The sequence below is a fragment of the Hemicordylus capensis genome, chromosome 4 (assembly GCF_027244095.1).
Source record: "Hemicordylus capensis ecotype Gifberg chromosome 4, rHemCap1.1.pri, whole genome shotgun sequence".
NCBI classification, from domain to species: Eukaryota; Metazoa; Chordata; class Lepidosauria; order Squamata; family Cordylidae; genus Hemicordylus; species Hemicordylus capensis.
The window spans coordinates 152101167-152117715 of NC_069660.1; the positions used below are offsets into that span (position 1 = coordinate 152101167).

The 16549-nt window shown below is 42.8% G+C and overlaps 1 protein-coding gene across 1 annotated transcript in view; it reads right to left on the bottom strand.

The window, feature by feature from the left end:
• Window positions 1-16549, bottom strand: part of LAMC2 (laminin subunit gamma 2) — an 84818-nt gene that overhangs the window by 39851 nt on the left and 28418 nt on the right. Inside the window, exons 3-4 of the mRNA XM_053247721.1 lie at window positions 7485-7620; window positions 5215-5319 (exon numbers count right to left, since the gene is read on the bottom strand). Coding sequence (XP_053103696.1) covers window positions 5215-5319; window positions 7485-7620 — 241 coding nt within the window. The remainder of the gene's footprint in view (window positions 1-5214; window positions 5320-7484; window positions 7621-16549) is intronic.

The following is a 16549-nucleotide window of genomic DNA, read 5'->3' on the forward strand; positions in this document are numbered from 1 at the left end:
CCCCCAACATACTACATTATACTTAGGTTTTTCCTCACAAGCGCCTGCCGCCAAGCCAGGCCACTGACTGGCCGCCAGGCGCCAGCAAAACAATGGGGGGGCGGGCGGGCGGGCGGCGCAGAAGGGACCGCTTGTGGGGGAAGGGGCGCCGACGCGCTGCCTTGACTGCTGCAGCGCTGCTGCACAGGAAACATTTGTATTAACAAAAATTTTTTAAAAAAATTAAAGTTTTTTTTTGGTCATGGCGGCGCACCCCACGTGACCAGCAAAGATGGTGCCCAGGGCACGTGCCCCCCCTGCCCCCCTATAGTTACGCCTCTGACAAAACTGTTTCAGACATTGTATGGTATTGAACCCAAGTATGCCACCACATGTACACCTAAGAGGGAATGGCAATCCTAGCTCTCTAAGGGTGGGACCATACATGATCAAACACACAGGGCTGGTGCTCAAAATGGCAGCCTCATGCCCTCCACCCCCCCACCCCCAATAATGTGTAGTTCAATGAACTCTCTGCCCAGAAAATGTTATACTGGGCATGCCACACACCTCACAAGCCAATTATGTTACTTTTTGGACAGAAGCCAAAAAGTTTCTGATAGTGTATTTCTGCCCTGACAAGCATACTTATATAAATATGACATAATACGTTTGTCATATTCACACACAAATTTTATTTTTAAAAACACCTTTGTCCTCTGTGCTACAATTTTATGGCTTAAGGCTTTGTGTTGAAGAATACAAATAAAAGGTTTTATTTTAATTAACACAATGACTGGGACAATAAAAGGCAAGAATGCCTCAGGAGAGCCCTTTGGCCTGGCCCTTCCAGGGTTTTTAAATAGTTGTAATTGGCTTCAATGTTGTAACCTGGTTTTCAGGGTTTTTTAAATTGTTGTGATTGTTTAATTGCTGTTTTATGATGTTTTAATTGTTAATTGTTTTATACTGTTTTATAATTTTTGTTTTAATTGTTAACTGATTTTAATGGTTTTGTTTTAATTGTAAACCGCCCTGAGCCATTTTGGAAGGGTGGTATAAAAATCGAATAAATAAATAAATAAAAATAATAAATAATGATGGAATGGAAAGAAGAGCAGGAATGAAATGGGGATGGGGATGGGTGGGGCCCAGTGTTCCCTCTAACAGGGATTCCCAGATGTTGTTGACTACAACTCCCATAACCCCCAAGCAAGAGCCATTGCAGCTGGGGATTCTGGGAGTTGTAGTCAACAACATCTTGCAATCCCTGTTAGAGGGAACTCTGGTGGGCAGTGGTTGCAGGGGGGACAGGGAAGAGTATCCCCTTGCATCTATTCCCCAGCAGTTAACCCTGCTAACTAAGCAGATGCACCTGTCAAAGAATACGAATACGACAAATATTTATATATTTATATACTGCTTTTCAACAAAAAGTTCCCAAAGTGGTTTTCATAGATATAAATCAATAAAATGGTTCACTCTCCCCAAAGGGCTCACAATCTAAAAACAAACAAACATGAAATAGACACATCAGTAACAGCCACTGGAGGGACACAGTGTTGGGTATGGATAGGGCCAGTTGTTCTCCCCTGCTCAATAAAGAGAATCACCAGTTTTAAAAGGTGCCTCTTTGCTCAGTTAGCAGGTTAAGAGGTGATTCTCTCGATATATTAAGGGCACTTTCCAGACTAGACCCTACAACGGGGTCAGGACGTATTTTGGAGGTGTGCTTCCACACTTCCTGCATCATGACACTGCAGTCCCTACACGGAGAGCAGGGTGCCGTTCACATTTCCAATGCCTTGTTGCAAATTTTATCTCTTGTTTACACAGTCAGACAGGTGTTATTGACTGGTTTGTTTTATCCAGACATCGAGTCCTTCCCAAGGACCTGGGATGCCAGAATTTTATTGTCAATTGTTATAGATATCGTCGCAGAATATAAGCTGTTCCCAGTAAAGCTGCTTTTTGTAATTGGCTGATGGTGATTTCTGTGGCCCCTATGGTGTTGAGGTGCTCTTCAAGGTCTTTTGGGACTGCACCCAGGGCGCCAATTACCACTGGGATTATTTTGGTCTTTTTCTGCCACAGCCTTTCAATTTCAATTTGTAGATCTTTGTATTTGGTGATTTTTTCTATTTCTTTTTCTTCTATTCTGCTATCCCCTGGTATTGCTATGTCGATTATTTTCACTTGTTTTTCTTTCTTCTCAACTACAGTTATATCTGGTGTATTGTGTGGCAGATGTTTGTCTGTCTGTAGTCGGAAGTCCCATAATATTTTTACATCTTCATTTTCTTCAACTTTTTCAATTTTATGGTCCCACCAATTCTTGGCTACAGGTAGCTTGTATTTTTTGCAGATGTTCCAGTGTATCATTCCTGCTACCTTGTCATGCCTTTGTTTGTAGTCAGTCTGTGCGATTTTCATACAACAGCTGATCAGGTGGTCCACTGTTTCATCTGCTTCTTTTCAAAGGCGGCACTTGCTGTTTGTTGTGGATTTTTCTACTTTTGCTCTTATTGCATTTGTTCTTAGTGCCTGTTCTTGTGCAGCCAGTATTAAACCCTCTTTCTTCAAGTTAAACTTCTTTCTTCAAGTTGCCATTCTTAAGCCATTGCCAGGTCTTGGTGATGTCTGATTTTCCACTTATATTGTGCAAATATTGACCATGCAGGGGCTTATTTCTCCATTTTTCTGCTCAATTCTTGACTTGTTCTTTCTTGTAGGCCTGCTTTGTTTCATTGGTGTTGAATAGTTTCTCGTTCTTGACCATTTTAAGTGCATCTTCTTCACTGTCCTTTATATATTGTTCAAGGCCTCTTTTCTCCTCTACTGTTTGATGGACTTGCAGCATTCCTCTTCCACCTGAGCTGCGAGGGAGGTAGAGCCTATCTACATCACTGTGGGGGTGCAGAGCATGATTGATGGTCATGATTTTCCTGGTCTTACGATCTAGCGTCTCTAGCTCTGCCTGGGTCCAGTCTATTATTCCTGCAGTGTATCTGATAACAGGTATAGCCCAGGTGTTTATGGCTTGTATGGTGTTCCCACCATTGAGTTTGGACTTGAGGATTTTTCTGACTCTCCTGATGTATTCACTTCCAATTTTTCTTTTAACTTCAGTGTGTGCGATGTTATCAGCCTGGAGAATGCCCAAGTATTTGTAACATTCTTTCTCTTCCAGGTTCTTGATCTTGCTTCCATTAGGCAGTTCTATTCCTTCTGTTTTTGTTATTTTCCCTCTGTTCATTATTAATGCAGCACACTTGTCTAGTCCAAACTCCATTGCTATATCGCTACTGAATATACGGACAGTGTTTAGCAGTGATTCGATTTCTGACTGGGACTTTCCATACAACTTCAGATCGTCCATGTACAGCAGATGGTTGATTTTACTTGATGTTTTAGATGTTTGGTATCCGAGGCCTGTTTTGTTTAGTATTTGTGAAAGTGGGGTCATGGCGATTACAAACAATAGAGGGGATAGTGAGTCCCCTTGGAAAATGCCTCTTCTAATGCTAACCTGTCCAAGTGCCTCGCCATTGATTGTTAACTGTGTACTCCACATGCTCATTGCTTTTTTTATAAATATCTGAATGTTTTTGCTGACACCAGTTGTTTCTAAACATTTGAGTATCCATGTGTGAGGCAATGAATCAAAGGCTTCCTTGTAGTCAATCCATGCAACACTTAGATTGTTTTTTCTTCTCTTGCAGTTTTCTAAAATCATTTTGTCAATCAGCAGCTGGTCTTTTGTGCCTCTGGTGTTCGGGCAATTTCCTTTCTGTTCAACTGGAAGCTGTTAGTTAGTTAATAAGTGTTGCATCACTTCATCTGCTATTATTCCAGTTAATAATTTGAACATGGTTGGCAGGCAGGTTATCGGTCTATAATTACTTGGAACTGCACCTTTTGCTGGGTCTTTCATGATGAGATGAGTTTTCCCAGTTGTTAGCCATTGTTCAATATCACCGCCTTTCATAATGTGATTGAACTGTTTTGATAGTTGTTTATGAAGGCTTGTTAGGTGTTTAAGCCAAAATCCATGCAGTTGATGTCCAGGGACTATAGCATCTGGCGCGGTCCTTGTTGACCTGGGCGACGACCAATCCGGTATAGATTTATTAAAGTTACGTCTCACCATATTGTTGATGGGGGAGGCACTTTATTATTATTATTATTATTATTATTATTATTATTATTATTATTATTAATATCTATCTATCTATCTATCTATTTATTTATCTATCATTTATTCCATTTCTATACCGCCCTTCCAAAAATGGCTCAGGGTGGTTTACACAGAGAAATAACAAATAAATAAATAATAAATAATTATTTAAATATATAAATTTATATATAAATTTATTTGAATGAATGAATGAATGAATGGAAATAACAAATGAATAAATAAGCTAGCGTGGTGTAGTGGTTAGAGTGCTGGACTAGGACCGGGGAGACCCACGTTCAAATCCACATTCAGCCACGATTCTAGCTGGGTGACTCTGGTCCAGTCACTTCTCTCTTAGCTTAACCTAATTCACAGGGTTGTTGTGACGAGAAACTCAAGTATGTAGTACACCGCTCTGGGCTCCTTGGAGGAAGAGCGGGATATAAATGTAAAGAAAGAAAGAAAGAAAGAAAGAAAGAAAGAAAGAAAGAAAGAAAGAAAGAAAGAAAGATGGATCCCTGTGCCTAACGGGCTCACAATCTAAAAAGAAACATAAGATAGACACCAGGAACAGTCACTGGAGGTACTGTGCTGGGAGTGGACAGGGCCAGTAACTCTCCCCCGGCTAAATAAAGAGAATCATCACATTAAAAGGTGCCTCTTTGCCAAGTTAGCCGGGAGTTATAATCACTTTTAATCACTGCGATACAGAGCAAGGACATTGTATATCCAGCGTGAAAAAGTTGCTGTTTTTTCGGGTTGTTAGTAACAGACGAAGTAGTAGTAGTAACCATAATGGTCATACAATTTTGCAGATATGGACAATTCTCAATTTGGCTGCTAGATGTTCTGCTTTGCATCTAGCACAAAAGCTGAAATATCTCTGTGGGGTAGCTGAACTAAAGGTTTGTAACAGAAGGGGTATATTTGTTTAAAATGGTTGGTAACCCCTGCTGTAAGCGAAAGAGCCATTTGAGCTACCAAGTAGTTTGCTTGACAATGATATCTCCAAGTTTTAAAAAAATCCCCATAAAGAATTTGCACATACAGACACACACCTGTCACATCGATCTCCTGTAACGGCTGCCTTGCAGGCACAGCGTCCTCCTGAAATGCATTGCCCTGTGCTGCCAGCTGGAGAACAATCATCACAACGAGAGATCCTGAGAAAAATATAAATGTCAGTAATTTTCAAGCATTTTGATATATGAGGTGAGAGACAGCTTAACATGGTTGAACCCTGTGACTGAGCCATGTCATATGCTGATAACAAATACAAAGAACCCAGGAATTGCTATGTATAACCAGGACATCCAGTAGACCAGGCCTGCACAACATAAGGCCCGGGGGTCATATCGGGCTCCCAGGGAGGCATATCCTGCGGTGGGAGCAATGAAGAGCTCTTGGCCTGTCTGCTGATGAGCAGTGGGAACTCAATGCAGTTAGCTGCTTGAGACCAGCTGTCCCCCATCCCTGGGCTGGAGCCCACTGACACCTTCCCTCACCTTTCCCCTTGACTCCAGCCTTTCACCCCCTTACTTTCATCCATATGTTTAATAATTAATTTTAATGCAATAATTAGTGTGCTGAAAATTGACCTTGGCCCCCACACACCAAGTCATGGTTGGTTCTGGCCCACCAGGGCATTTGCGTTGTACACACCCAAGTAGACACAAGAGACCATCTGTCCAGGCTGCTGGTTCTGCAAAGGACATTGGGTAGGCAAGTGAATGCCTCTATCATCTCATAGCAGTCCCAGATAGCCAGCTGGCTGTTTTGCCAGGAAACTGGGAGAGAATGATTCACATTAAGGTCACCTACAGTTCCCCGTTTTGGAGTAGCATGCCTTTGAATCCAATTGCTGGGTACCAACAGCAAAAGAGGGTTATTTGCCTATTCGTCCTGCTTGTGGGCTTCCCAGAGGCATCTAGCTGGCTACTGTGAGAAACAGGATGCTGGACTAGTTAGACCTTTGCTCTGATCCAGCAGGACTGATCTTATGTTCTGAAGGCTACTGTTTCTGATGAGAAAGAAGAGTGGAAGTGCTTCCCTTATTGGGTATGCTGAGGGTTGTAGTTCAGCAACATCTGGAGGGCCGCAGTTTGGGGAAGCCTGCCTTAGCAACTCATCATGCTGTTCTTCTGCAGTGCTGCCAAACTAACTAAAAAAAAAAAAAGCTCTCTCACCTCCTCCTCTGTGAGGATTGGTTGGAGGAAAAACCAGAACCAGTTGGTGGGAACACACAGGACAAAGATCTGTCAAGAATTGCGGAGAGGGGCCGACACTATATGAACTGTCCATTTAATGCCCCAAATTAAACACCTTACGAATCTGCTGTGAAGCAGATTCGCTCTTCAGATACCCCGAAGCATAAAGCAAATAACCGCAAGGTAAAACAGTTCCTGGAGTATACCATGTCAAAGTTTGTCATGTCAAAGAGTGTCCCATGTCAATGGGAAGGTCAAATGTTTGAATGCACCTTCCCCGTGAAATCTCTGCACAAAGAAAGTGAGCACATCAGGAAGAAAGACAAGGCAAAACCCTTCTTCCTGACATATTGGGGCAATTCACACAATTGCCCCAGGTGGACAGGGAGGACACGAGGGGAAGACTGCTTTCACCTTACATTCCGCCCCACACAACCAAGCAGGTCCTCTTCGGCGCGCCTCCCACGTGCCCACACAGGCAAGAAGGTCCTCTGTGCCATGCAGCTCCATGAAGCACGGAGCAGGGCGGAGGTATCCGGGGTGGAACTTATTTTTCTGGCCTCTGGGCGTCCCTCAATGCATAACGCAGGCAGGGAGCGGAGGGATCTGCGAGGATCGTGCCATTTCTCACGACCAGCCTAACCCTGCCTAGAGCAGTTTTCAACGTGCAGCGATTTTTAAAAACAAACAAACCTAAAACATTGGAAATATTCAAACATGCTACCTCACCAGTTCAATTCCCCACATACAGTCTGCCCGACTTCTGACAGCCTGTTGGGAGAGTAGCATGACCAATAATTCTTCAGTATTAAAACCACTAAACACAGGGACCTAGATCTCATTTGTGATTTACTGTTTTGCTAGAACTCCCCCTTATTTATATTTGAGAAGGTTTTTTTCTTGACCTACTGAGACAAATTAGAGAAGATATCACCAGTGACTAACAGTTCAGGGAGAGGAGTTAAGATGGTGATAGAGGAACAGCTTGAAGCAGAAACTCTGCCAGACTAATCCCTTTTTTATTATCCTGACCTGGTTTGGTTGTTTTGCTGCTCCCTTTACTTTTATTATTGTTTTTAGAAGGACTTTTAGACTAACAGTTCCACCAGTATGATACCTACTGTATTTGCCCAGCAGCTATACAACCAGCCTCCGAGAAGGAATGGAATCCATGTTGGCATCGGTCACATTTGTCGCCCATCACACCAGGTTTGCAGTGGCACTGTCCATGTTTATCACACTGTACACTGGTAGAACCTATGAGGAAGAAGAAAACAAAGTAGGGCCAATCCCGTGGAAAGCTTGACTATTCTCATCAGTCTTACAGTGTACCCAGGAAATTCAGGAAGGGTTGTTAAAGGAATATTACAGCCATCTGTTATGCAAAGTGTGTCTGCCTTTCAGTGTGGTCTGGCCTGTGCGTCAATAAGCCATTAGTCTGCTCTTTATCTCAAAAGTAATCTTGGAATTAACATTGTGTCACACTGTTCTGTAGCATGAGAGAAGGCTGCCTGCTTTTGAGGAATGTGTCCCAGGAGAAGAGGAAATGGAACAGCTTGTGTAAGCAGAAGAAATTACCAAGATACTCTTCCTGCTCACAGACTAGAGCCCAAGTTACTTATTGCTCCAACCAGAAATTCTGAAGAAGCCTGAAAATACATGGAGAAACACTCCCACTGATGTTTCTACATTTGTAGGGCATTGCTTTCACTTCTGACAGAGCAGCCAGGATAGTATTTTTCATTAAGAAAACAGAGGGGGTTTTATAGTGTAAACTACAAATTAAGGTTTTTGTGTCATTACTACTACTACTACTACTACTACTACTACTAATATTTAAACACCTCTTCCCAACAAAAGTTCTCAAAGCAGTTCACATAGAAAAAGAATAATAACGAAAGATGGATCCCTGTCCCCAAATGGTTCACAATCTAAAAAGAAACATAAGGTAGACACCAGCAACAACCACTTGAGGGATGCTGTGCTAGGACTGGATAGGAACAACTGCTCTCCCTTTTCACACAGGGCTTTTATTGCTAATCCACCCCTGATTGGAGTGTGCCAGTTCACATATTCGCTGGATATACCCCGACATCCCTGCGGACCATCAGGGACCAGGACAGACAGGACTTTTATTTTCCCCGAATCAGAGGCGTGTTTAGGGAAAATAGTGCCTAGGGCAAGCACTGAAATTGCGCCCCTTGTCCAAACATCTGACACCCATCTTTCAGATAACTTTACCATAATATCAGCTGAAAAATACAAGTCAAGCTCGTTAATCTTTTAATATTTCAAAAACAATTTAGAAAACTACAAATTTCAGTATGCTGGGGCTCATGAAATACCCAAAAACTATGTGGAGGTATACTTGGAAAACTAATGTCTAATTCTCTACTATGCATTGTAGCATCACTATTACATAAGTTTTAAAAAGAAATGGAGAATTTGACTTTTCCCGATTTACTCTGAAAATAATTAAAAGATATGCAGAGTAAACTGTGTCACTGCTTGGAATATATTCTAGTATTTCAGAAAGACAGTTAAAAATGAGAGAAAGAGAGCAAGAAACTCCCAGTGGGCCTTAATACTAAGGATTTCACACTGATTCAAAGACAAACTCACCATTAACAGCCATATTATTAAGACATCACATTTAACTCACTTATAACAAGAAGCAAAGTAAGAGCAAATGAATACAATCCTAGCTCATAAGCTTCAGCTCATTATTCACAAGCCCTGATTCTCTGTACATAGTGCCAAACTGAATATGTGTACAGTGACTTATATTATATTAATTTAAAAACAAACAAACACCTGTAGCCCCTAAAGGCTGTGGGGTGGGTCTGCAAAGGTTCCCGCTCCCCTCGCTGGCCTCTAGGGCTTTGCAGGGACCATTTGAGCATGTGTGGTGGAGCAAAAATATAGCAAAACTCAAAGAACTACAGTATTGTGAAAATATCCATTATTATTTGAATGTACACAGTGACATAACTTCAAAAGATCGTGATATAAGGATCACATCAATCATAGCTAAATAAGCACAAAAAGCACAATTAGTACCAATGGTACAGAATAGACGTGAGTCCTTAAAATCCAGATGATCAAGTGGTGTAGAGAAATCTTGTTGCTTGTGGAAAAAACTGCAGGAATTCTAAATGCAGAAGTCTGAGCTGCAAATTCTGATCAGCAGATCTGTGCAGGAGTATCTGTCTGAAACAAAAACTGATGGGCTAACCCGGGAAATTATCCAGCCCATTTCGAACATTCTTCATCAGAGCCCCAAAGCTTCTGTAAATACAAAGCAAGCACGAACCAGTCTTGCAGCTAATTGCGTTATCTGACAAACATAGTGATAACAGCCACAGCCTCCCCTCTATATATCCATTATTACATACCAATTCCTTCCAAGAATATTTTTTGGAGTTAACTTTATCCTACTACATCTCGCTGAAGGAACAAATCGTTCAATGACTGATCAGCTCATAGGGCTCAACATTATATAGCCCACTGATTAGAAATGTAATGATTGAGTGGGAGTGCCTCACTTTGATCTGACTGGGTAATTGGTTACATAAACAAAGCAGCTGAAAACAAAATGGCTGCCACACATGCTCAAATGGCCTCTGCGAGGCCTGGCATGGGGGCCTCACAGAGGCCATTTGAGCATGCACAGTGGCCATTTTGTTTTCAGTGGACTTTTTTTTTTTTTAAATTATTTTTTAAAAATGGCACCCCCCTTCAAGTGGCGCCCGGGGCATGTGCCCTGCCTGCCCTACCCTAGATATGCCCCTGTCCCGAATGAAGGCTGCAAATTCTGGCTTAGCCCAAAGTATGTCCGGTTTTAAGAAATCCTCTAGTTTGAGAGGCTTTTGAAAAATAACCCAGGGCTTCTGTTATGCCCCACAGTTTTCTCTGTAATGTTTGGGGTGGTTATGTCAGTAAAATCCATGTTTTTCCAAACTCAATGAAGAGGAGTTGGACAGCTGTTTGGGGTAAGGTCTGCTCTAAGTGATTTGCAATTGCAAGTGCTGGGGTGAGGGTTGCCAATACAACACTGCGTTGGCAGTAATCGGGACAGGGACTTAAAAAAAAAAAACCCTTTTAAAGCCACAGCTGAGCTGAGTGGTGGCGGTGGAGCGGGATGGCGGCGAGAGCAGCTCTCCTGCCTCCCAAACAATGAAGGAGAGCTGTTCTGGGGCAGGGCTGGCTGGGGCAGGCGGTGTGCTGGCAAGTGGCACGACAGGGCAGTGGCGGAGGGACGGACTCGTAGGAGTCTCTAAAGCACTCACCCCTGCCAGCCACTGACTGTCCAGGAAGGAGGAGCCCGGAGGAAGGCCGGGCAAAGAGCTCCCTTCCTTGGCCCTGTCTGCTTCCAGATGAGGCAGACGGGCCAATTTCAGGCTTTTGCACACACACATGCGTGTGCAGAAGCCTGAAATTGGCCTGTCTGGGCCGAGGATGGGAGCTCTTCGCCCTTCCTCCCTTCCAGACAGTCAGTGGCCGGCAGCGGTGAGTGCTCTAGAGACTCCTACGAGTCAATCCCTCCGCCGCTGCCTTGTGGGGGAGAATCATTTTTAAGTGGTTGGGGTAAACATTATGTGATGAAGGCAGTTGCCCACAAAGGCAAGAGTTAAGCGGCCTGCTGTTTGGTCCAGCTGTTTTGCAACTCGTTATGCTAGTCTTGTGCTCAACTACTTTTTAAAAAGCTCTCTCCCCTCTTCCTCTGTGCTGTGATTTGTGATTGGTTGGAGGGAAAACCCAGACCAGGGAGGTGTGAACGCACAGGAAAAAGATCTGCCAGGGGAGAAGCCGTCATCTATGTGGACTGTCATTTTAATCCTCCGAAGTAAACATCTGCAAAACTGCTGCGAAGCAGATTCGCTCTTCAGATACCCCAAGGCATAAAGCCATGTGTGAATAACCTCCTGTTGAATATAAGCGAATCCCCACTTTAAAAGGTGCCTCTTTTATCAGTTAGCAGGATCAAATTACTCCTTTCTGTTTGGTTGCACAAAGTATCCACAGTTTACGACATGTTTCTAACAATGAGACTGCAAAAAACCATACTGACTTGCCTTTCAGAGCTATTGTAAGGACAACCATGATAGTGTCTGGAGTGCCTTGATGTGTACTTTAGATTTCAGGCCCAACTGTCATACATCAGATTGCTTTTCTCATTTCTAATGGGGTAATGAGTTTGTGCAATTAACGAGTCGGCAACCTAACCCCAGGCTATGTGGGTTGTGAACAAAGTTTAATGTGGAAAGGCTGGAAAAGATGATATCATTTGGAGAAATTGCTTATTTTCATACGATTAGACAAATGAATGCCCTCATGTCTCATTGTAACACCTAAGGCGATCTTTCCTAAACTGCGTGACATGCACATGAGGAACATGCGGTGATTGGTCCAAAGCCACATAAGCAATGGAGGCCAGGACACTCCAGTCATGAGAAATTGATACATTAAATAGTTAGATGTGGTTGAGACTGCCACAGTGCCTCTGTGTGACTCAGTGCTCTGGACTTAACCTCCTTCCAATTTCCTCAATGGGTAAGTAATTTGGCTTCATCTTTGCATTAGGAGTGATTGACTGAGCCAGTCACGCCTGATATAGAGGCACAGCAAAAGCACCCTCCCTCTAAGAAGACTGCTTGCTATCCCTGTACATCTAATTTCCAGTTTAAAAAAAAAACCCAATTGGTGATTTAATTACCCCCTCCCTCCCTCTATTCCCCCCCCTCTTGTTTCTTTCTCTCCCCACCTCCCTTTTTGGTACACCTTCAAAGTTAGGGTTCCTCCTCCCCCACTTTAAAAAAAAGAATCATATAAATCCTACGTGTTCCAGTCCTTAATTTTATTATTAGTGGCTGTGGAAATGGGGTGGGGTTGGTTTGTTTGTGGAGGCGATGGCTTTTCCTTCCCCTCTCTTGATTTAAAAGATAAACCTCTCCTTTGATATAATTATTTTGCTTTACAATTTTGTAAGCACTCTTATATGTTCAAGACCTTATTTTAAACTATTGGGGTGCTTTCCCCCCACTCTTGGATGTTGTAGGATTAACAGAGGAGGAGGGCAGAGATTAAGAGGTTAAAAATGCTGTTATGTCGCTGTGGATGACAGTTAAAGATCTGCATATATATAACCTATATTTATGCATGTTCTATTATTTATAATGCCACTACTTTGCATTGCCATGTTCCAGTTATTGTATTCTCTATGTTCATCAGATGAATTAATTATGCTTATTAATATTGCAGTTACTTTCTCACCCCCCTTCCTTCTTTGTCTATTTATGAGAAAACAATTTGTTATTGTCCCTGTACATCTAATTTTCAGGGTGCCTCCCCATTCTCCCTGGAGCTTTAACCACATGTGTACATTTGATTGTGTGTCTATATGTGTGTGTGTGTGTGTGTGTGTGTGTGTGTGTGTATATATATATATATATATATGTGTGTGTGTGTGTGTATATGTATATAATTGTATTTATTTATTTTTACATGCAGTAGGAAATATGCTTAATATTGCACGCACACACACACACACACACACACACACATTTGTTTCTTAGATTACAATTTATCACTGAATCCTAGAAGAAACATGGGCAGGTTATGATGGTGTTTGACATAGGCAGGAATTACTTCCATGTAAATTGGCCAAATCCATATTTTGTTTATCTTCCCATTTTGTCCATCTCACCTTTACTCAAGATTAATGTGAATATGGCCTCTTCCCACCACCACCACCACTTTCAGTAGCTCAACACAGCAGTATTAGGCTCCTACACGTTGTGGTGTTGGTGTTTTGCCTCCTTTCTGGAAGCCGTTAATGTTTTCTATAGACTGGGACATGAGCCTGCGGCTTGGTCTCACATTTGTGTTCAGATTTTTCTTTTTTAAATGGTGGGGTTTTTCTTAACTTTCTTACCTAGTCATATATTTTATGCCTTCCCATTTAAAATCCATCTTCATTACAATCTTCCCTCACAGTCCTGGTTCTTACAGAAGCTCTGTTACTACAAAAACTCTGACTTCTGGTGCATGCTTATTATAACTATAATATTTTTAATATCTATAGATACAATTCTGATAAATTATTTCCCTCCAAATTAGAAGTGAAAACCACCTGGTGCACGGGACCCATGGTCTGCTGCCCTTTGATTGTTGCTTTCATCATAAAGTCTTTTTCTGTCTTGTTATTGTCTGGCCTTTGGGTAAGTGTACAATCTGGGTTCTCCTCCGCCTCGTGCCACTTTGTCCCATTCTTTTCATATTATTTTTAATACCATGGCTTCAAAATAGTCAGATGTTTCTGGGGTTTAGGCAGCCCAGCAAAGTACAGGCAGAACCTGTCCAAGCTTTAAAAAAAATGCAAACTTAGGTGGCATTCCTGCAGGAAACTCATTTGCTTCTGGTAGATAGACAGAATGTGTAAAGATTGGGACAGTGAAATTTTTGCCAGTGGTCTTTCCAAAAAGTCAAGGGGGGCAATGATTTTGATTCATAAGAAATTGACTTGACAGATACTGAAAGATGTAACTGACCCAAATGGCCACTTTCTGATTTTGATTGCAAAAACCCCATCCAGCACTCTGGCACTAGTGAAAATATATGGCCCAATAATTGACTCTTCATACACATTCCACTCATGCATATACCACCTCTTATCTATAGAACATGGCCATGTAATAATTGGTGGGAATTTTAGTGAACTATTGGATCCTGTTTTCGATAGAAACACTCCCCCACACAAGTTACACTCCTCAGTCAGATCAGCTTTACATTCATATATGCCTGGTTTTGCTCTGGTTGACATATGCTGGGTATTACAACCGGAAGGCCAGGACTACTCATTTAATTCTACTATCCATAGAAACTGGTTTAGACTGGGCTATTTTTTAATTTCATCTTCATTAGTCCCTTCCATTGCCCACAGCAACAATGATGCTGCATTTAAAGATACTGGAGCATGGCCTGAAATGGTTATAGAACCATTTTGGACCATGCTCCAGTATCTTCAAATTTCCAGTTAGACCCATCCTATCCCAGATCATCAAGATGGTGCTTCAAAACTTCTCTTTTAAATGGTGGGCCACTGTGCGAAACAGGATGCTGGACTAGATGGGCCTTGGGCCTGATCCAGCAGGGCTATTCTTATGTTCTAAATGACCCAAGTTTCACAAGCCAAATGGAAATGGAACTGAAGGAATGTTTTGAACAGAATATAGATTCCTCTCCTACAGAAGCCATTGGGATACTTATAAGGCTTTCATTTAGGGTCATATTATATTCTTTGCATCCTATAAGAAAAGTTGGAACACCATCTCTAACACCCCTTGTCATCGCCTGTCGCACTGGCTTACAACTCCCATCTTCTCACAAAGCATCTGGAATCTGTCTCTGGGCAGTGGCTTAGTCAATCCATCTGCCACCATCTCTTCTGTTGGGCAGTACTCCAACTAGACTGCCCCTTTTTTCTTGCATGTCTCAAACATAGTGATACTTTATGGGAATGTGCGTAGTTTGAGACTTCATCTTCTCCATCTGGGAGGTCTGGATACAACTCTGGTTTTCCTCAAGCCTGGTCTGATAGAAGCTGCTGTATCCACACGGCTTCTGTGCACACTTTAGCTGCGGCATCCTTTCCATATCTTGCCATGTGGTGGGTTCTTGAATCTCTCCTCCTTTGAAAGTCTTTTGGATGGACCCCTTTGTTGGGCCTCTATAAGCACCTTCATTTCAGTTGTCTGTGCAGCACCTTCTGAATCTGTAGCCCTTTCTGAACCTGCTTCTGGTTCTGGCACAGATTCTTTGGGTCCACTGTCTGGCTCTAGCTTCATGAGGGTCCACTCATATGGTTTATCTTTCACCTGGAGCTCTGGTACAAGTTCTGGCACATCACCTCTAGTTGGCCCTTGTCTCCCATCAAAAATACACCACATTGCGAATTCTGATTTCTCCACTTGCAGGGTCAAGGATTCTGTATCCCTTTGGGGCAGGCGCATATCCAACCAATGCTCCCAGTTCGCATATGCAATTCAGTTTGGTTCTCTTGGCCTTTGGGGCATATGCATAAGACTTTGATCCAAACACTCTGACATGGTTTAGAGAGGGTTTGCGCCCATGCCATATTATAAATTATGTCTTGCCTATGGCTTTGGTTGGCAATTGTTTTGCAAGTCATTTGCAGCCATCACTGCTTCTCCCCAGAATGTATTTGCCAAGCCAGCATCATGTAACATGCATCTGGTCATTTCTAGTAGAGAGCAATTTTTCCTCTCTGCCACACCATTCAGTTCTGATGTGTATGCGGGAAATGCCATGTTCCTTTAGGAATCTTTTCATGTGATTTGACATGTATTCAGCTCCATTGTCTGACCTTAGTCTCTGAGGCTTTCTTCCAAATTTGTTATTGATCAGTGCAATATATTCCTTAAATCTTTCAAACACTTGACTTTTCTCTCTCAGAGGATATACAACAGTAAATCTTGAAAAATCATCAATATATGTGAGTATGTAGCGATTGCCACCCATACTATTCTCAAGTGGACCAGAGACATCAGAATATATTAGCTCCAAAGGACGCTGTGACTCCATCTGTGCCTGTCCAGAAAAGCTGGGTCTCAACCCTTTATTAAGTAAGCAACACTGACATTTTGTGATAGCTTCTTTGCATGACTCCACTTTAAAGTCCTTAATTAGTCCATTTCCCCCGAGCTCAAGTATCTCATTTATTTGACTATGCACTAGTCTTTTATCCTATATAATAAAACCCTAAGGTACCTGTGTCCATGTCCTGCGTCCGAGTCTCTGGCAGGAGTTCTGCGCATGCGTGGCATGCATGTACGCAGCAACGGACGGCGTTGAGTCCCATGGGACTCAAGGACACCCTAGGGAGCCAGCCAGCCACACGGGGTGGGAGAAGGGGAAGAACGAGAGAGTGAGGGCAGGTTGATGTCAGGGCAGGGATAAGCAGGCTGGAGCCGCCAGGCGCAGGCAGTGTGGCGGCGGTGGCAGGAGGAGGAGGAGAGGACCGAGAGCAGTAGGCAGCCTAAGGGAGGCAGGCAGGGAGGGTGCTGGCCTTCCCGGCTTTTGCGAGAAGCGCCGCCAGCAGGGGAAGGGAGGGGAAAGAGTGAGGGAGAGGCAAGCGAGGAAGGGATCGAGCCAGTGGCTCTCCTGC